This window comes from Gallinula chloropus (assembly GCF_964237585.1).
Source record: "Gallinula chloropus genome assembly, chromosome: 1".
NCBI classification, from domain to species: Eukaryota; Metazoa; Chordata; class Aves; order Gruiformes; family Rallidae; genus Gallinula; species Gallinula chloropus.
In genome coordinates this window covers 99,855,047-99,876,331 of record NC_140085.1, presented here as the reverse complement: position 1 = coordinate 99,876,331, position 21,285 = coordinate 99,855,047, and the positions used below count along the sequence as shown (strand labels likewise).

General features: G+C 49.3%; 1 protein-coding gene across 1 annotated transcript in view; it reads left to right on the top strand.

Annotated features, from left to right (window-relative positions):
• The window catches only part of RCSD1 (RCSD domain containing 1), a 35,152-nt gene continuing 13,867 nt past the window's right edge, over nucleotides 1–21,285 (top strand). The window contains exon 1 of the mRNA XM_084263257.1: nucleotides 1–137. Coding sequence (XP_084119383.1) covers nucleotides 132–137 — 6 coding nt within the window. The 5' untranslated portion in view covers nucleotides 1–131. The remainder of the gene's footprint in view (nucleotides 138–21,285) is intronic.

Genomic DNA, 21,285 nt, shown 5'->3' with positions numbered 1-21,285 from the left:
CGGAGCTCGGATACTACATACCCTCCGCAGCAGCGGGATTTTGCTCTGGCTGGGCTGAAGTTTCCCCACAGCTCAGAGGGAAAGGGGTGGGGAAGCAGGACCGCCCTGAGGACACCTCTCTCTTGCGGGATATGGAGGTAAAGGAAACTTTTTATTTCCACTCGCTTGTGACTGGCTCCTCGCTCTGCCTTCGCTCCACCTTGCAGAGCCATTTCTCACTCAGGGCAGCTCGGAATAAATCCCTCTTCCCCCGCACGCCAGCCCCTGCCACACACCTCAGAATACTTTGCGGGATTTAGTCCCGACTTGGGAAGTAGGGGGATGGTGCGGGGAGAAATTACGTCTATGAAAGGGGAACGAGGAAGGACTGCCATTTACTGGGTTTGTCTCTGGGGGTGAGGAGGAGGCTTGCATTCTAAAAGGCATCATTTCGAAAGGAGTTTTTAAAACTTCAGTAACGTTGGGGGTGTAAGGAGAGCGAACAAACTGTACAGGATTAGTGGGCTCCTTGGAGTTTCTTCCTAGCCAGCCTGTGCAGCAGCAGCTGTGATTTGGACCTTAAGTGTGGTGTGCGTGTCACCCCCAAATTCCACGTGGATTGGGCAGTCTCGCTTTCATTATCGATAGAGTATTTTGGTTCAGGGAGGTGGACCTGAAAACCAGTCTTTTGGTGAGGTAAATGAGTACCACACCCTCAGAGGGTTTCCCGTGCTTTTTTCCCCCATGCCCTGCATCCTGGGATTCAGGAGAGCCAGAGCTGTTGTCTCTGGGTGGGCACATAGCTGGTGGACAGGGCTTCCCTGGCGTTTAAGTCCAAGCCTTCTCCTGTGTAGCACCCTCTCAGACAGGGCAGTTGACCTCTCCTTGCCTCTTTTCCTGCTCATATGAAATAGGAGTGATGGAGCTTGCCTCCCTCGTGTCAGACCGGATTCATTAGCTTTTTGGGTTTTTAAGTGGCAGAGGAAAAATAAAACTATTTATTTTTAGGAGAGGCACAGGAGATAGGAAGGCGATTACAACATTGGCAAAACCTCAGATGATGAAAGAGGACTTATGGTATTTCTCTCAGCTAAACACAGCTCTTGCTAAACACTTAATACTGTCCTCCCAGAGAAGCTTTTTCCTGGGTGAGTGCAGCCCCAACAGCAGGGGACACGCAAGAAAGCCAGGGAATGGTGTGCTTGGGGCACCACCACGATTTCCCTTAGAAGATTTCCAACGCATAGCACAGCTGGGCAGTTCTGATAACACCCAGATGTTCTGATAGTGCCCAGATGTTCTGATAACGCCCAGGTGCCAACACCGCAGCCCTTGTTATCTGTGCTGGCCTACCCCAGAGGCAAGGGTAAAGATCAGGCAGCCTCACTGCAAGAAGCGTCCTCAACACACTCTCTAAGTGGATTTGGGCATGGAGAAGGGCCAAACCAGTTCAGCGTAGGCTCCATGGGGCACGGCAAGCACACAGCTCTGTGAGGGTTTCAGGCTTGGCAGGGCCCAGCTCAGTAACTGTTTGTAACACTCCTTTTATTCTTTTTTTGCCGTGTAGTATCCTGCGGTGTCTCAGAGGGGAAGGGGAGTTGAGATCTTAAGCTAACTACAGTGCACAGGGAGCCACATACGGAGCAAAGACCAAGTGAGGGCTGAAGCAGATACTTTGTTGTGCTGAGGATACTCCCCTCCCACACCTCTGCACCCCTGAAGTATTTTCTACCGCCTGCCCCAGCGGTGTTGCAGTGTAGAGAGGAACAGACCTGCCATTTCCTCCTGGCAGACGTGTGACATGTACAGCAGGTCTGACGCTCAGGAAGCCTCGCTCAAGTACTTAACCTAAGGCTTTTTGGCTCTTGGTTCTGTCCCTTTGTCCCCATTTCCCACTCTCTCCCCATGTTACTTTGTCTTCTGATGATCTGTAGATTGCCACGTTTATTCTTATTTTACAAAATATCTCAACTCCCAAGACATTTTCTTTAAGTAGTGCACTTGGTCTTCCCTTCCTGCCCCAACCCTGCACAAAGGTGCTTAATGTCCCAAAAGTAAGAAGATGTTAGACCAAAATAGTGTCAAGAGCAGAGACTTGAGTCCCCACCTGCCAACTCTCTGCTCTGCTTCTTCCTGAAACCTTTTCGCATGCAGCGTGAGCAGCACCCAGAGAATCGCTGCAGCCTTTTGCTTTAAAAAACAGATTTAATGGCCCCAGGCAACAGGAACAAGAAGTTCTGTCATTTCCCCATTTGCTTCATCAGTGGTGGGCAGAGCTGCTCCCTGCTTTCCTGCTGGCATCCTGGGCAAGCTCTTTGCTCTAGTGGGACACATGAGGGTTACCAGCATTAGGGGGGAAAGAGCAGAGGGCTGACCTCACAGCTGATTTCCATCATGCCTCTGGCATGAAGACCCTATTTTTGGAAAAACCCACAGAAGCAAGGTATTTGGGATTGCGTTCTTCGAGTGGTTAGTGTGGTTTTGCTGTTCCTGAGGGGCTGGTACCTGCTGTCTTAGTCATTCTTCTGTCAGGCAGCAAAACCCAGTCCTTGCAGTTCATGTAATTTGGAGAGTCTGCTGATCTTCACAGGTTTATTTTTGTGAAGACCCACCTTCTTGATGCGAGATAGATTATTTGACCATGAGTTTTCTTTCCAGTGTTAGAACTGATGAAAGGAACTTGAAATTATGAAGCTTGTAGCAGGAGCTGTTAACATGAGGAGATCATATCAAAAATGTGTAAAGTTGGCACTGATGCAAGCTAAGCCACTTGTAAATAAACAACTGCTAGATCTTCTTTGCACTCAGGGTACAAAAAGGTTCAGCAATAATTGTGTTCCTTTGTCAGTGTGCATCTTCAGAGCTGGTCTCAAGCTGTCTCATTCCCATAGCTGTACCAAACCTTGCTGCAGATGTTGTGAGTTAAGGCATCCACGGAAAGTGCTTGTGGCTTTCTGCAGCCCATATTCCACAGCAGCCGTGGAATTCCTATTCCCAGGCTCTCTGTAGGAGCTTGGGAGAATGGAGACATTTGAACTTTACTCACACAGCCAGGGGAAGCAATCCAAGGCTGAGTTGCATTTTGGTGGCTCCCTGCACTACAATGGGTTCCCTAAGCCACAAAGGTGTGGCAACCAGGTTTATTTTGGGAAGGCTCCCCTCTCCTTTGTGCTTACCAACAGATTTCATTCCTTTCTGTGACATCTTCATCCTGTGTCTCTTTTCTGCAACTAGCTGGCTCTTTGTTTTGCCTGTGGCTACACCAGCTCAGGAGAGGGAAGGCTTTTCCAGGAAAAGGGCTGAGAGGAGTTCTCTGTTCCCTGTGCCACTTCCTTTCTGGGCAACCTACTGGGCATGGCTCCAGCCTCAGGCTCTGCAATGCCCTCATCTGGGATGTGAGGGGAGGGATGGTGCCACTGCTATTGTCTGTAAAGCCCCGTTGTGTGTCAGGTAAGGATGCCCTGGGTCCTGCCCCGCTCCTCTAGCAAGCAGCCGAGCAGCATGGAGAAAATTCCTCCAAGTCCTCTGTTTCCCATCTCAGCAGGAGTCTGCTGAAACCTCTGAGTGTTCAAACATGTCCTCTCCCTCAACAGGAGAGGTCAGAAGCCAACACTGGGCACAATGCCCGGTCTAGAAATCCCAAGTGCCGCATCCTTCTGGGCGCCGCAGGAAGTGACAGCCTTGCCCAGCCTACAGGGCAGCTACCTCTTAGCAGAGGTACTTACTCTATCCCTAGGAAAACTGCACCAAGGATATGTCATGGCACCCAAGAGCACTGAAGTGGAGGGGATGGGGGAAAGGGTACTTGATACTGTGCACATGAGGAGCTGAAACTCCTGTGGGACCATTATGGTCCTCGGAGCAGCCAGACAGTGAGCCCCTCAGAGGTGAGCTGGGCTGAGCCAGGTCTCTGCCCACCCTCGCAGCTGTGGAGCCAAGATTAAGGAGAGGCATTACGCCATGGCTAGCTGTGCCAGGAAACAATTTCCCTTTCTCAGGAAGCTCTGCTGCTTGGCTTCTGTCCAAGTTGAAGCGTTCCATTTCCACCCTTTTCGTTTAACAGAACTTTGTAACCTCAGATGTGCTTGTTCTCAGTGCTTCTTCCCAAAGACATTCACACAGAGTGCCTGTCTAGGGAAAGGGAAGAGTATTTAAATATACTAGGAGGTGTACTGTATGACCCCATTTTACTCCTAGGGTCTGGGCAGATTTAAGACCCACCTGACAGTAAATAGCATGTTTACAGCAGAGGATCCTGGTAGGGATCAGGTTCGACAGACTTCCACATGCCAGCAACTGGATGAAGCCCTCACACACACTTGAAGGACAGTTAGGAACAAAACTAAACCCCATGGGTGGTGCTGTGACCCTTACTTTTACCAAGCAGAGACCCTAGAGTAAATGGTTTCCAGAATTAAAGCTTTTCCTGTGTCACTGGAGAAGGGATGAACCTTCTCAGACCCTCCACTCCCTCTCTCCTTGGTCTAACCTTTGGGCATCTGAACATTCCAGGTCACGGTGACAGCGTTGTGGAAAAGCCTTCTTTCCTGTGTTCCACAGTCTTAACTGGCAGGACGTGTTACTGTTGAGCAGCATACTATGCATACCTTCTCTCATACATTCCCAGGACCTGCTTATCTGAAGAACAGGGGAAAATGTCAGCCTCGCTTTATCGATAGGCGCTGCTAGGGAACCCTGCTGGCTTTCATCATGGAAATGACCAAGCTCTCACAAACGAGGGGTGGTCTTCCTGTTTCCACGTCGCTGTGTGACAGGTTGTGGAGAGGTGGACGCTCCTTTTCCCAGAGCACCAACTCGCAAAATAACTGTTTTACTAGTGAAGCCTCCTTGCTACCGTCAGTGCTGCAATACTGCAGAGACAGAGCTCGCCTTGGTGACTTAGAGACAGTTACATGCCTTTAGCAGTTTGCAGCACAGGGTGCATAAGAATGAATTTGGTCTAGAGGCAGGAGACGTGTTGCGTAAGGGGAAGTTGCTATTACACCCTCACTGCAGGGTTGCTTTGCACCTAAGCTGTTCTCAGAGGCATGGGGCATTTAGTTCTTAGGGAGTCTGGTGCAGGCACAGGTTTAAGTCTCGCTTCATCCAAGCCACAGCACACCCAGCTATGAGCCTGTTGCCAGAAACGCTTTTACATTAACCTCCCATCTGAGGTATAACTTTATGATACCTTGTCAGCAGCATATGGGTCCCAGTAATGCACTGGCAAGGATGAGGCTTAGCTGTCCCATTAGTGACAAGTGAGGTCTTTACCTGTTAGACATGAAGAAAAGACATCAGGCCAAATTCTTGCCAGATACGAGCACATCACTTGCAAAAGCAAAGACCCAGACCTCCCTTGACAGATTGGCAGCTGATATAGATGCGTGCCTGTTTTCTTTTGTTCTTCAGCACCCCATTTTAAAAGCTCAAAACCCCACAGAAGAGGCTGCAAGGCAGTAAGCTTGGGTTTGCCTTCAAGCAAATGAACCTGTTGGCCCTTTGTAATGAGATGTGCACAGGGCTTTGGTCAGCACGGATGAGCAGTGGCCAGTCTGGAAAGGATATTGATTTACCCCTGCCAGTTTCAACAAAGCCGCTGTTCATCTCCAGGCTTCTCAAATGCGTGCTCTCAGCGTGATCAAACTCCAGCTCAGACTGTGCTTTTGTACAGGTGGGTGGCTATGGAATGCAGTGGGGCTTTTCTGAGCACCTCAAAGTACTTCATAATACAGTGTGCCTTTCCCTCATGCTCTGTCACTGGACCAAGCAACATGCTGCTTCTTGAGGCAAGGAATATACTGCTCACAGAATCACAGAATCACAGAATTACAAGATTGGAAAAGACCTTTAAGATCATCAAGTCCCACTGTACCTGTCCTATGCTAAACCATATCCCTAAGTACCTCATCTACCCTTTTTTTAAACACATCGAGGGAAGGTGACTCAACCTCCTCCCTGAGCAGCCTGTTCCAGGCCCTGACAACTCTTTCAGTGAAGAATTTTTTCCTAACATCTAATCTGAACCTGCCCTGGTGCAGCTTTGTGCCATTTCCCCTTGTCCTATCACCTGTTGCTTGGGTGAAGAGACCATTGCCCACCTCTCTACAACCTCTTTTCAGGCAGTGATGAGGTCTCCCCTCAGCCTCCTCTTCTCCAGGCTAAAAAAGTTCACAGCCTTTCAAGCACAGAGAATTAACACGTGCATGTGCTCTGGAGAACTTTGCTGCCTAAAGGGTGCAGACCAACAACTTATTCAGGGAAGGACACAGAAATGCAAAGGCAAGGGAAAGCTGACTCAGAAGAATGGAGTTAAACAAGTCAGTGTGGTTTTGCAGTCAGACAGAGGGCAGTAGCCTAAAAGTTGTTACACAGAGAAAACAGAAGTGATGGGGTCCGATTAAAGGGAAGATGTCCATCCCACCAGATAACAGGAAGGACTTCTAGCAGCAAGGTTTGGAGCAGGGTTTGGAACAGTGCAGTGGACACCCAATGTAATGGAAACCTTGTTCCCGTGAGAGATTCAGAAATAGGCTGGACAGAGCATTCGAAAGGTACCGGTGGGACTAGCCCTCTATTGCATTCAAGCAGTAGTCCTGATGGGCCCACTGGAGGGACAGACTCATACTTCTTCTGCAGTCCTTCCACGGGTGGACCTGCAAGCAGAAGCTCATGGCTGTTCAGCTTCAGGACCCCAAATCATTTGTAATTCCTTCCTGCTACACCACATTGCTCAAGCCCTGCAAACTTCTGCCTCTGGGAAACTTTGGTCAAAATAAACTGGCATCAAATCTGTGGGAGCCTGAGAACTTTCTTTTCTTCCCTGAGTAAAACGCAAAATCAATGTTCTTGGTATTCTTTCTTCCTGTTTTAAGAATGGTTTTCTTTATCCTCTGAAACCATGTCCTGTGACAGCAGTTTTGGGTTATTGAAGTCAATCATCTTGAAATACCTGAGTGCCGTGTTCCCCTGATGTAAGCCCAGACGAAACAGGTCCACTTAACTCCTCCCTTGTCACATACACACACTTGAGCTCATGTGCCAGATTTCCTTGGAATGTCACCCCTCGGGCCCTGCAGCGAGCGAGTTTAACTTGTGAAATGTGTGCAGTACAGTTTGGTTTCCCACTTAGTCTTTTTGAAGTGCACAGAGTTGTCAAAGCTGTCCCTCCGTAAAATCCCAGTGTTTTCATTCCCAGCTTCAAGGTACTCATTCCCACTAGAAGCAGAGGGGCTGTCTGTGCACACACACACACACACACACACACACACACACACACACACACACACACACACAGGCATGTACGCCAGTCCTCCAGGCAGCAGGTGCCTGTAAGGAGGATGCCGTGGAAGAAAAGGGATGGATTGCTGTAGTGTGAGGTGACAGGAGACATAAAGGTCAGACAGGTAACCAATACAGAAAGGAAACAGTCTTAGCAGCTGCTCTTTCATTTCCCAGCTCAATGTGGTGTTGTCTTTTCCACTCATATCAGGACTTCCAATCTCATGTAATATCGAGTCCTGCTCTGTACAGCTCGAGAAGCCTTTGCCCACAGCCCCCCAGTGATTTTGTCTTGGCCCCTCTCCTCCTGCTCCTTTGTATGCACTGAGGACCTCAGGAGTCACCTTCCTTGACTCTGCCCTCCCGCCCCAGTCCCCCGTGCTTGGCACTGGCACCAGTTCTGATCTCAAGTGCCTGATGTGGGTGACCCACCAGTGATACTCTCCATGCCAGGTCCTTCAGGGCTTGTCCAATCTCACAGGGTCCACTCTCCTGCAGCAGCTTCACACCCTGAGCAGCAAATTGAAACCTGCATCACCCACAGTAGCTCTCTGAGCCTTTGTAGCAGGCACCAGTTCAGTCTGTGGGTTCTCAAAGGTCAAAGCTGGAAGCCTTTTCTTTTCGTAGCCTGCAGTAAAGAAAAAGCTATCAGCTAATGGAACTGCCATGTTTTATTTCTTCTGCTTCTGCTCGGCACCTCAGAAGCTGCTGGATCATTCTCCTGCAAGTTGAACAGAGTTTTTCTTCTCAACACCTTTCATTTTAATGTCCCTGAATTGAGTGACACGCTGGCCAGAGCTTCCTCACGCCCATTTCCTCACAGACCAAGTGGTGTGCAGGTGCCAAGCCTGCGCTTCCTGGACACCTGGTTCCGGTGGCCCAACTTTAACCTGGAGAGACATTGAGGTTGGAGGCACCGAGGCCCCCTTCTTGCCACAGAAAGGACATGTAAGAGTTTGAATCATCCACCAGGGAAAACAACAGAGCACTGATGCAGGCAGGGTGTTTCCCAGCTCTTTGCAAACATTTGGGTTTCTCCTTCACAGGGTTCTTGGGAGAATTTTGTAAGCAAGTTAACCCAGACACAGGTATAATTATCTTTCACAGTTCATAGAATAAAATCAATGTCAAAAGGCTAAGCTGCAGCTCAGGGATCGCTTGTGTGCGTTTTTCCTTATCACTAAATCTCTACTGCATCGTTAGAGCTGAATCAGACTGGGATGAAAATCCAGATAGGTGCTTCCAAACAGAACAGCTAATTACAGCTGCCTGGATCCATTTGCCCATCGTAGGGCCTGGTTTCCAGGGGTCTTGCAAACTGAAGACTCCGGACGGTGCCGAAGGGCAGGCAGCTGCTGAGGAAGCAGCTCGCAAACCTGGATCCTCAGTGGCCCTGGGGCTGCTGAGCCCCTCAGAGTCCAGCTAGAAAGACATCTCTGTGGATATAGTTTAGCATTCACACCTCAAGCTGCCTGCTAGCTGAGTGCTTACTATCACTTTCCTCCACCCCACACCTGCGTATCTTTATAGACTGAATTCCTGGCTCAGATAAGTATGAACCTCCTCCTCTGACCTGCCCGTGTCCAGTGGAGCCCTAATTTAATAGCAAAGTGTTACAAAGATAGCACAGTCCTGACTGATGAGTCCTGGAAGCTGGAGCAGCTGGGTGCCCTGTGGAGGCTCATCTACCCTTCTGATTCTCTGTTCCCAGCATGATAGATTAAGAGGAGTAGAATCCCTGTGCTGCCACAACTAGACTGTCTCCAGTGTTGGGTTTAAGTGGGGAGGTATCACAGGCTGCTTAAAGCATTTAACCAAAGCCTTTTCAATTGTCCCTGCTTCTCACACACTCTGTGTCCCTGCTCTGACAGTTCAGTGACTTCAGTTTCTAATTTGACCTTCTGAATAGCTTCAGATTAGGTAATTAACACAGACTGCACATGCACCTGCTTAAACTTCATCCTCTTGAACCAGGGTCGGTCCAAGAGCAGTTCCTTCCATCTGAGCCTCCTCCTCCTGTTGAAGTCCATCTTATTTCAGACCTCTGCAAAAAGCAGGGCTGTTTTCCTCACCCCACCTGAGGCAAGCAAGGGGGAAGCGAACCTGAAGAGCAGCTAAAAGGGGATTCATCAAGCCGAGCCATTTCCTAGCACAGGGGTTGCTCCTTTTGCTCACCCGTTCCCTTCCCAGCAGCTGCCCGGGCATCTCCGCGTGTGCAGGCGAGAGCGGGGCGCAGCCTCACATCGTGCCAACAGCTACAGGGCCACACAGGTCACTTACAGCAACACTGTGACACGGGTGGTTTAAAACAATCATTTACTGCCAGGCACCTTTTAAACGAGGAAAGCTGCCCGTTGCAGAGGCCCATGCCAAATGATAACCGTGGCTCATGCACTTTGCTCCTCACTCCCAAGAAGCAGGCACACATGCCCAGCCTCTCTGGCCACCTCTCCACCCCGTGCCTTAGTCAAGCAGACAGCTGACACGAGATCAGACACACTTGCCCCACAGACCGTGCTGCTCGCCCTCTCCCCGCGGGCAGCCTGGGGGGTTTTGCTGGTTGTTCCTCCATTAGCTCACCCCTCATCCTTCTAGAGCAGTGAGCGCTCCCCAGAACAAGGCCTGGAAGTGCACACAGAGAGACATCAATTAATTTGGGGAAAGTTGACAGGCTGTGTACAGTTCCCAGACCATTAAGAAAAACAGACGTCTGAGAGGGAAACATTGGGAAGCTGAGAAGGATCCCGGGGAAAACTCCAACCAGGAATAGAGCTCTGGACAAGTGGCTGGTGCAAACAGTGGCTACATCTCACCGTGGCCATCACTTCTCTTCTTCAGCACTAGCATCTCACCTCTCCACCCATGGAGGCAGTTGCCAGTAGTGTGAGTATCTCACGGATGAATTCCAGATACCGGTTGTAGGAGCTTCTAAGGACTCATGGGAAGTGATATGCTCCAGTCCAGCCAGACTGCTGTCCTGGTAACAGCTGTTGTCAGCTGTAGATTAAGACATCAGCATCACTCCAGCAGGGATAGAGGTTAGTCCTTGGCTCCAAAGGGGCTAGTCCACATCTGGAGTGTCTGGATTCATAAAACAACACAACCTCAGTGACTTACCTAACCTACAAAGGATAATTTCTGAGAGCTGACTCCTTTCTTTCCCCCACATTCCTCTCACATAATTAACTGTATTTTAGATATCTGCAGTAGCTCATGTCTGGTTGTATCAACCAGGTTTTCAGGCAGCATTTGTTGCTAGAGGAGTCCCATCAGACAGAGAGGAGGAGTTAGTTAATGATGGGACTATACACCCTGCCTGACACACCAGAAAAAACAGGTCTTCCTGAGCTAAGCTGAGTGCTCTGAAGGTGTTCATCTAAGGAGCGTTAAGTCTGAAGAAATTAAAAGTGGTGCTGCTTGAAAGGGAGTGAGGATCTTAAATTATTTATGAAATCGGTGCATTGGCACTCAGGTATCTGACCTGGAAATCCTGATGCCTGCTAGCTTCTTTCATTGTGGTCTTCTTCAAGAGAGGAACTGAGGGCTGTATTTGACAGGGCATTTCAGAGGAAGGGACTTTGTTTTCAGCTTCCCGATCCAAATTTTCATAATCTTGAGTAACAGGAACACTCAGTGTATCTGCTGCAGGGTTCTGGCTCACTGGCAGCATTTATGTTTTAGAGGCAAAAAGTATTTCCCCCAAAACAGAGTTATCGTAAACTTGATGGAAAAAAGCCTGCAGATGTGTCACTGGTGTTCACTTGGACCAAGGGGAGAGCTCTGCAACATCAGCATTATACTTTTAAGGCCAAATGCTCCCTATAATGAGAAGAAGAAAAAAAAAAAAGAGAGAGACTTTTTTTGAAGCTGTTTGTTCCAGATAAATGCAGCCAGTATTTTTAAAACTCAAAGGAAATGGGAGGACACTGAGTTCCCAGGACATCATAAAGGGAGGAGGCACATTAACCTACCCCTTCTAGCATAGCCAAACTTAGTAATTGCACAGAAGTTCGTTAAACTAGCCACATCGTTGTATCTCGGTGCTTAAGGTTGCTGGTGGCTCAGCTCCATTTTGCAGGGCACCATTGGGCTGAGTTAATGGTGTGAAATACGTTGCCACCTAGGGCAGCCAAACAGTAAACCATCAGCCTCTGACCCTTGCTGCATTCCTTCTCATCTTGAAGCTCTGCTACCTGAAACACCTCAGCCTCAGCGTATCTCGCCCTCATCACGGCACAGGATGTCTTGAATGGAGACGCTCCAAAGGGAGAAACCCTCCTGTGTGGTATGTCTGGGCCTAAACCCCAGCAGGGATGAGTTTCTGGAGTCGTGCTATCCCGGTGAGAGTAAAACCCTCTTGCAAGGAGCAGCTCCAGGGAAGGGCTGCCAAGGGCTGCCACGCTGCTTGCGCGGCGCAGCCCCAGCACCTTTCATTGTTTCTCCACTGGTGCGCCGAGGTACGGCTGCATTCAGCCAGATACTGACTTTATCCACAAGCCTCTTCCTGCTGCCTGGAATTATTTCCACGTTGGCTGCCTGGCCTGTCTACAGGCAGCTGTGTTGGGCTTGTAATGAGGCTATTACACACGCATGGCCCGTTTACAGGAAAGGCTGAGGCTGTTTCTTCTTGAATTGATTTGAGGCTTATCTCTTTTCCCCGCTCTGGCAGCCAAGCCAGTCATCTTGCTGGTAGGCAACAGGCTTGCCTGGCAATGTAGATTTTTACCTCCCCATCTACTCTTCCTACCCTCTCCCCTTCACTCTCTGCAAGCAAATCTTGTCACTTATCTTAAAACACTAGTGATCTTGATGGTGACAATCTCTTCTTACTGTGTGTGGAACAGCCACTCTCCCGTGTAGCCTCAGGTCTCCCTGGCACTTAACAGCCTATTATTTCACCTTGCTGACTCTCATCCCAGCCTCCTCACCACAACAGCAGTCACTTTGCTCTTCCAGTATCTTTTCAGCCTTTCCTCTTGAATATTCTGTCTTCTGGCACTAAATCTCTTTTCAGTTGTTCTATTGTTACTACTTTCAACATCTTTGAGCTTCTCCTTCCTCTTACACTGTTGACTTAGTGCTCTAGGGAAACCGTTGTCAGAGTCCACTTGCTGAGCCTATGCAGGTTGCTGTGCTTAGACAATGGTTGGGGGACAGCCCTGCAGCTGCAGGCAGGAAGGGTAAGCTGTACAAACAGAGGATGCACATGACTGAGACGTGAAGTCTGTTGTTTTGCTAGTAAAATGTCTTAAGACATCCTTGGAATCATGCTGGATATTAGAAAAAAAAAATCTTTAGAAACCAGACTGAAATCCCATTCAAAAGTGTTCACTGGGAGGCAGTCAGTCTTTCATGGGCTTCCTTTGGACTCACTTACAAACAGTTTTGTGGGAACAGGGCATTTCAGTTAATGTGTGCTCGAAGTACCCCCTACCATGCAAAATCCAGATGGCTTCCTCTCAGGGATAGAGAGGTGAAATGCAGATACCTGGTCTGGGTGCATGTCCACACAGAGATGTAACTGTGCTAAAGGTCTCTTTGGTGTGAGCCCAACATCCATTTTGATGACACCATGAGAAGTTGTGCAACACTCACTGTGGGCCTCAGATCCCTTGCTACAGGTTTCTTTAGGCTACTCTGCATCTCAATCTAGCCATCCTGACACTTGCCTTATGGAGAACCAGTGTGGCACAGAGGACTGGCTGTCAAGGTGAAACAGGGAAAGCCCCAGAGTAATATTCTCTCCTGGATTTTGAGTAGCCGAGGGGAAGTTGTTGTGTCCTAGATCAACTACAGGTCTAATGCAGAACTGAAACACTCTAATCCACATCCTCAGCCTGGAAATAACCCTTGCAACCATTGCCTTCACTTCACTAAGCATCTGCCTGCTTGATATTAAAATACAACCAGTGTCTGGGATGCTGGCTCTGTATGAGCCTGGGATTGCCCTGCCTGAGCTGTCCATGGGTGGTCTGCTGCCCAGACCAACCTGGCATTAGCAATTAGGCATTTCCCTGTTACACTCCCCCTGCGCCACATCCTCATCTCTGCACTCCTTTCACAAGACAAATACTCTGAGCACAGTGACCACAGGCAAACAGGACCAGGCACCTCACATAAAGTACTTCTCACAGCAAAGGAAATGGTGACACCCACGTGATGTGTGAGGCTTCTGCCATCACCGCAATTAAGGACCCCCAAAACTCTCTGTGTACAGGCAAAATAACTGATTTACACTTTAAATAGCCTGCCACCTCCTCCTCTGAGCTGCAAGTCGTGGCTGAGCAGTCAGATGCCTTATCCTGCCCAGGGTACAGCAGAGCCAAGAGCCGCGTGCGTCTCGGCAGGGGACGGGCTGAGGTTACATGCGTGCTGCAGCGGCACGCTGCCCGGCAGGGACCAGGTGCTGCAGTTCGCTGCCTCTTTTGGTAATGATGGCGCTTGATCCAACCACTCCTGGCAGCCTTTGACAGACGTGATAAGATACTTGCTCAGGAAGTCAGCAGCCTGGGCTCCGTTCCGTTTTCGGGGAGGGGGGAGTGGGGTGGGTTTCCAACTCTTTGGTCTGCCTAGCATGAGGATTTTTAGGGCAAGGCGAGAGTGAGCGCTGGCCAGTCTGCCTGCTGGAGCTGTGCCAACACGTGGCCAAGGAGTCGAGGTTCCCAGGGGAGAGGGGAGCACACGCACTGGCCTGGTGGCCTGAGTGCTTTCCTGACAGAAATACCCCTGCCTTCCCCCAGGGACTGATCCTGAGGGGAATGCAGCAGTAGCAGCATACACGCTAAAATGCACAAGTTTGCACATTGTCCCCTCAGCCAAGGCTCCCAACCATGGAGGTCTGAGGCAAGGTTCGAGTAATGAATTGTCCCCGGGCAGCGCTGGGAACGTGTAGGCCCTAGGCCATTGCCAAATATTGTCATTACTGAAAGGGAGACTCTCACTTGTACCTTTCACAGTGATATTTGGTGGTTTTGCTGATCTCATCGGGCTGTGCTTTGCAAGCACAGGCCAGGCGCTCCCCAGAGCTACATACCGTGGCGCGAGGGAAAGAACAACTTGCCATAAATTCAGTGTTGAGACTAGTGCGAGGTGGCTGGCATACCCTTCCTATATAAGGGCCTTTCCAGGCCGGACTGCTGATGTTGGGATGTGTTACTAACAAACTCCACTGTGGCGAACAGGAGGCTGCTTTCCCCGCTATGGGCCCAGGGGGCTGTGAGGGCAGCAGCAGCAGCAGTCCCACCTAGTCCAGTTAAACTGAGACTGCGTGCAGTTACTCTGGTGAGATGTCTTTTGGAAGATGTGGAGAAAGCTGGCATTGGCACCGACTGTCCAGCATGAAAAACGAAGCTATGTAACATGAGCGTTGTACCCACTTTGCTAACAGAACTGAGACAACAGCAAAGGGAGGGACTTCTCAGAGGGGAGGCTACAACAACGATCATCTCATTTTACTCTCAATTTACTCACTCTCTGGAAGAGAAAGCAGATAACATATTCGCCACTTCTAATTCCTTGTGTCTACAGATGTTTCCTGTAATTCTGTTGTGAAGGACACAGCTCCTCGTCTGCATGTCTGCAGAGGCTGCTCTCTGCTGCCTGTCTCCCCCCGGGCCCAGCAACAGCTGCTATACTGACAGAGGCAGCCATGGCGTTGCTGGAGATGACGTAGATGCACCTGCACTTGTGATGCACTTAAACCACACCACTGAACTCCAGCAACCACACAGTGATCCCTGTTGCCCACTATGATTAGGGTGGGGCTTTTTTATTCGTGATAGCCGTTTGCTTTAACGCTCATGGAGCTCTAGGCAGCCCCAAGGTTCCTTGGAGCAAAGCACCAGAGAAGGACCCTGAGCAAGCTTCTGATCCAGACAGGCAGCAAGGCTTTCTTGAGAAACACCTCACTACAACCACTGTGTTGACTATCCAGGCCCTTCTATGTGTAGGCATGGGTAGCTAGAACAACCAAGAGAAGGAAAACCAGCAGGAGTTTCCCCTCTATTTTTAATAGGCACGTGGGGGGAGTACATGAACTGTTTCTTTACAGCATTGCAGACAAGTTCAATCAAGTGCCCCAGCCTTTGCAAAGCACCTGTCCCGTTGCTAGTTTCTGGATACAAGACACCTCTCACCTCCACACAATTCCCAGATCTTGCTTTTGTGAGCCTTTAAACTTGGCAGGTCTGAGGCTCTGTAGCTTTGAAATTACTGTGCTGTATTTGGGAGCTGCTTGCTCTCTTCTGGATGAAAACAGCTCATCGTTGCTGAGCCGGAGTATCCTCATGGTACCATTTGGGCAGGGCTTGACCCTGAGTGTCAAGATGCAACAGTTCACAGGGGAATTCTCAGAAGGAGAAAAATCAAGACCAGACTGCTGCAAGTCTTGAGAAAAATGTTGCTCTGAAGGAAATTCTTCCCAGACACAGGGGAAATTTGCATATCTTAACATATTTTATGTAAAGTAGGAGTTTCCTGCCCTTACTCCTATAAACAAGCAAACTGTGTGACCCTCTTGAAGTTTGTAGTCCTCGTGCTGCTCTGCCCTGTGTTGCAGTCAGAACTTCTACCTCTTCGTCACCCACGTTACAGCTATGCAGTAGCTTTGCAGCTGAGCTCAGATGCACACGCATCCTGTGTTCATTCATCTGTGGTAGGCTAAGTGTTGACCTGGGGATGTTGCACTTCTCAGAGCTGTTCTTGCGGCTAACGTATTCACTGCCTTCGAGAGGCAGGCCAGCAGTGATTTGCATTCAGGAGTTTTAAGAGGAGACCTGACATCTTGATGTGTGTTTCAGTATTACTACGTAAATCTTTGTTACAGCTGCTGTCAGATCTCCTGTTCTAGTTAAGACTAGGACTGAGGAAAGCTGCTAGAGATCACCGATCTCTAACAATACCGACTGCCTGAAAGGTAGCATGTGTAATCAGGGGTCCTTACCTCCTCCTCTCTGTCTCCAAAACTTCCACATGTAGTATTTTTTTACTTTTTTCAACATTCCTCAATCAGCGAGCACTTCCTTGTCTGAAGGAAACCAGAATCTACAGCTACATGGAGATATATGCAGAGCAAATGTGACCATGAGCCAGAGGAGCCTTCAGCTTGTCTTTGGGGCCCAGGAGATTAGCCTGATCTCAAACCAAATCTGAGGTCCCGTTCCATTCAGAAATCTGGAGACCAAACTCCAGCATTCACAATATTTTACCACATGCTGCAGGTTGCCTCCCCTGAAGCTGTAAGCCTGAAGATTGAATCTGTGGCATATCACATCAGCTGGACGTGGAGACCACTCTGTGCTGGCCGAGGCTTGACCTTAACATAGGAAAACCTTGACTTTTCAAGTGCAGTGATCCTGCAGTTGTGCACACTCTCATGTGAGATGGGCAGAGGCTTACCACTAAGTCCTTTTATTGCAAGTCAAGCTAGAAACCTGTTTGCACAACCTTTAAAATGCCAGTCCCAGCCAGCAACAGCCGAGCACTTCGCAGAGCGTGCTGGGATCATCATTATGTACCTCAGCATACCCTTACACTCTTTCACAGCCAGACTATGCATCCTGATACCAGCCCTGGAATTCTCTTTAAATCTTTCAAACCTAAGCCTTACTTTCTTTGCTGGGCTCTCTGTTGTGTTTCACTCCTGCAGCCTGGTGCGGGAGACCCACGGCAGGCTGAGGCCAGCTATTACCCTCTGCCCAGCCATCTGATGGCAGATGGAAGAAAAGGATGAAGACTCTGTGCATGGTGCTGTTCTTAAAGCTCACAAAATTCTCATCTGGTACGTGAAAGGGAGGTGGTTAGCTTCTGGTAAAGGCTGATCAAAGAAAACACAGCAGAAGGGGAGAATTAGGAAAATATTATTTCGTTTTCAGCATTGAGGATACACCTGAAAGACCTGCAAGGTATTCTTGCCTTGCCCTCTCCTGGGAGGTTAACTGTGATAAAGCTCTGATAGGCAAAGTTCACAGAGCTAACCCACTAGAGGTAGGTACAGAGGAGGCTCACACGGTAGCTTTTGCTCTGGTGAAGCACAGCGCAGTAATCATCGCTTCCGGTCTATAGCGAGCATTGGGAAATGCAGGTAGGAGCCTTGGCTTTGCATCCCTCCACAGTGAGGGGCAGGACTGGCTTTAAGGTATCACAGAGCCACAGCTGCAGCCACATTCAGCTGGGGCTTCTGCCAATAATTAAAATTTAACAAAACCAGACAAGGAGCAGCTTCGTTGCCAGATAAGAAGCCAAGTGAGTAAATAAACCACATAAATCCCTCCAGAAACAGAGAGCTGGAAGGTCTCCAGTGAGGACGATTTGTGCAGAAGGGTAGAGAGAGAGTTGGGAAGAAAGATGCTTCTCTGGGATGGAGAGAGGTCAGTGTAGCAAGGAGAGGTTTGTTTATTCAGGCTTACTACTCAGGATGGGGTGCTTCTTGAGTCAGGGGCCCAGCATGCTGCTGAGCTCCAGTCGGAACAAGCATCGTGAAATTGCCTTCTAGGGTTGTAAGAAACGGGTCAAGGCGAGTGTGAGCCCACCCACTTCCTGGGTGAGCCATGCTCAGCCTGCATTGATGCTTTTGTGGATCACAAGTAGAATGGGCAGGATCAGCCTGTGAGTAGCAGCTTCTCCTGAGTTCTGCTGCCCAGTCTCTCGCGCTGCGATTCAGCTATTTTCCCACCCTCTTGCCTTTCAGTTTGCTCCTTTGGGGGAGTTTGTGTTTTAAACCTACCCTGCTAACTTACCTTTCCCTTCCCATTTTGAACAATGCCCCCCTTTCAATATGATCCTGATGCCACTGATGTACTCACACTGACACAGATAAACGGATCGGTTCGGGTTATGCTGGCAGGAAGGTGCAAACCAGGATTCATCTCTATGGAGGACACAGAGAGGCAGCTTTGAATGAAACTACAGACTGCATATTTGAGAGATTACTCCATCAGTAACTTGGGCCCAATCCTAATTAAAAACTATCCTTGAGGGGTTTTTTTAGTTCATTTAAAGAGGAGTTCCTTATGAGCTGCCCATCTAACCTTATCTGCAGTTATGAAATGTGAGAGCCATAATAAGTGGTGCCTGTAAAAAGTGGTTGAAAATGAAAATTCAGTTACCTATTTCCTGCCATTGAATAATAATAAGAATGGTAGCTTTGCCCAGGTGAACCTAAACTTGTCCATTCTGCACTATTTTCTGCTTTAAGCCTACACCTCACACCCTAAGCCTCACACCACACCCTCTTCCTCCAACAGTAAAGGAACCTACGGGTTGAAAAGGACAGGGTCCTCGCAGGGCACTTACCTTTAGAGCAGGTAATGCATGACTAGTCCTAACTGAAGGAAAGATTTTACTACTTCACTTCATGCAGACACATTACTATTATGTTTTGCATTGTTATTGAGTATTATTGTGGCCTTCAGAAAGGTAAGACTAGCTTGACACACAGACATGTTTGGCTGGTAGTGAGATGCATTCATGACACATTCTCCAGAGCACAAGCTCATGTCCTCTCTGGATAGACAGGGATTGTACCCTGGATCATGCAACTTGTGACTACTCGGCAGCCTTTTGCCTCCAGCTGGCCTCAGTGGTGGAACAAATGATGGGGCAAGGAGAAGGGATTTGCTCTTGCTTATGGAAATAGTCACCTCAAATTGGTAGGACAGTATGGGAGGAGCTAGTGCTGTCATCACTTCTCCCTCGCTCGGTCTGCAACTGAGTAGGACATCTCTGTTACATCAAAACCCATCTCTGCAGGGGAGTCTTTTCAGGAGAGAGGCTGCAGCACCTCACTGCAGGCACACGAGATGTTCAACCCCATCCTACCCTTGGGGAGCCCTGCAAGGAAGCACGTTCCCTGCTAGAGCTTAATGTGCCATTCCCAAAATGCTGCTTTCCATGTCAGAAACAGGTCCTTGAGCCATTGGAGAACGGCTCTTTTCAGCCAAGCTGATTGCAAATGAGTGCAGTTACTCTGAAAACTGGCACCTCGATCAGATTAAGGCTGTATTGCTCCCCATGCAAGCTCAGGGTTACCCCAGTGCACGTGGTAAGAGCTTTCCCATGCAGAGAAAGTCTACGACCGGCTGGCTCCTCGAGTCCCACAGCTACCTTACTGGAAAATGAGAAGGGTAGGTAGTGTGTCTGGGAATGCTTTGTGCAGAAAGTGTGTCCTTTGCCTTCTGAGGGCTGAGCCACACCAGGAAGAGGAAAGAGGGGATCTGTAAGAGCCTCTGGTCCCCCCTCAAACCCGTTGCCTTGGTGAAGGTTGACACTTACTTCAAAGGAAACCACAGCACCACAGTCGCTGCTTCCTGCTGTATTTTCCTGGCCTTTGGGCTGCATCTCAAACAACAGACAGCAGAGTAAAATACCAGTGCCACAGGCCAGAATGGCCTTTACCAGAAGGCATGCACAAATACGGTTTTTCTGTTGTATCAGCCCTCTGAGCAGGAGGACACATAAGGGTGCAATAGTGAAGCCACTAACGGGAAGTCCTCACCCCTGCACTGCAAGCTGCCCCTGCCACCCCTCCATTCCCTCCTGCTATGGCAGTGCAAGCGCCTGTCAGGCTGTGCTGTGAGCTGGACTGCTGAAATGATCCGGGTTTAAAATAACCTCCTAAAGAGTTACGCCGAGTATTTTTAGCCCAGATCAGTTCAGTGATCCGGTCTGCAGCACAGCCCCACAAACTTGCACTGGCGCAAGGGAGGGGGGAAGGCCGAAAGGAAAGGTCAGGGGAGAATGAGCAGTTGGAAATATAAGCTGACTTTCTGCCAAAGCCAGGAGCTTATGAAACGGCACCCCAAAAGCACTGACCCTCTCTCCTCGTGGCTCAGGGCTGAGAGTGAGGTGCTGAGGATCGCTGCTGCTGGATGCGGTTCCTGTGAGCAAGCCACTAGTGCTAAGCCTCAGGGGCCTTATTGTGTCTGACTCTGACACACCGTATTTGCCATTATTTTAGCCACAGTTGGTATTTGCTGAGGTAGAACTGTACGTGCAGCAGTGCAAAAACCCCACGGGAGTCGCAGAGGAGCTTTGCAGAGCTTGTGCAAGCCCATGTGTGGGAAGGCAGCCGGCACAACGGGCTGGTGTGAGACCTGGTTGCAGGGAATCATTCTTGCAGAGCTCTTTAGAAGCAAGGGCAGGATGTGGAGGACAGGGACTGGCCTCAAAACCCTGTCTAGATGTAGCTGCATGAAGATTGGGGTGGAAAGTGCACAGGACCAGTACCAACAGTTATGTAGCTGTCACTGATTTCATAGCTACTGAATGCTCCAGCCTCGCAAGGCGCTGCAAGGGGTTTGCATCTCAGATAGAAGGTGTTCTGCCTGGCCGAAGCATCCTAACTGCAAAAGCAGACAAGTCAGAGGATTCAGAGTGGAAAGAAGGGGAGTAGGGCAGTACAAATCTCTCTGCTGTTATTCAGCTGGTATTTAAGTGCTGCTTAAGCCAAAACACTCCACTCTATGGCAGCTAATAGACCTTTGCTCTTTTCAACAGCCACACCAGCTGCACAAACCCAAACCTGACGTTCTCCTTCAGTATCTGCTTCTGACCCCACTGCTACCCTGTCAGACTAGCATTTCCAGTAGCGTACTATGGACAGTGGCAAAACTGGTAGGATCCCAGTCCTGTCAGACGGAGTCAAGACAACTTTCAACTGCAAGTGGCTGGATCATGACCAGAACTTCTAGCTGAGCATTACTGGAGCCCATTTTGCACCAGTCCTAGCAGTACATTCAAATTCATTCCCAAATCCATCTCTGGCTTTCCTGTTTTCCACAGGACTCTCTTCGTAAGACTTCTTGTCTTCAGTGGCACTCCCCACCTGTAGCTCAAATCCATGATCTTTAAGAAAAGCTCTTTGTTGGTACCCAAACAGGACGCACAGAGAAACTCTTTTGTCTCTCAACCTGTTTTCTGTGGGCCTTTAACATGCACCTGCTTTAACCTGGTGCCCACAGTGGGTCCACAGGCTCCAGCAGAACTGGCAAAGGTCACTGAGCAAGGAAATGACACCGCAGTCCTGTG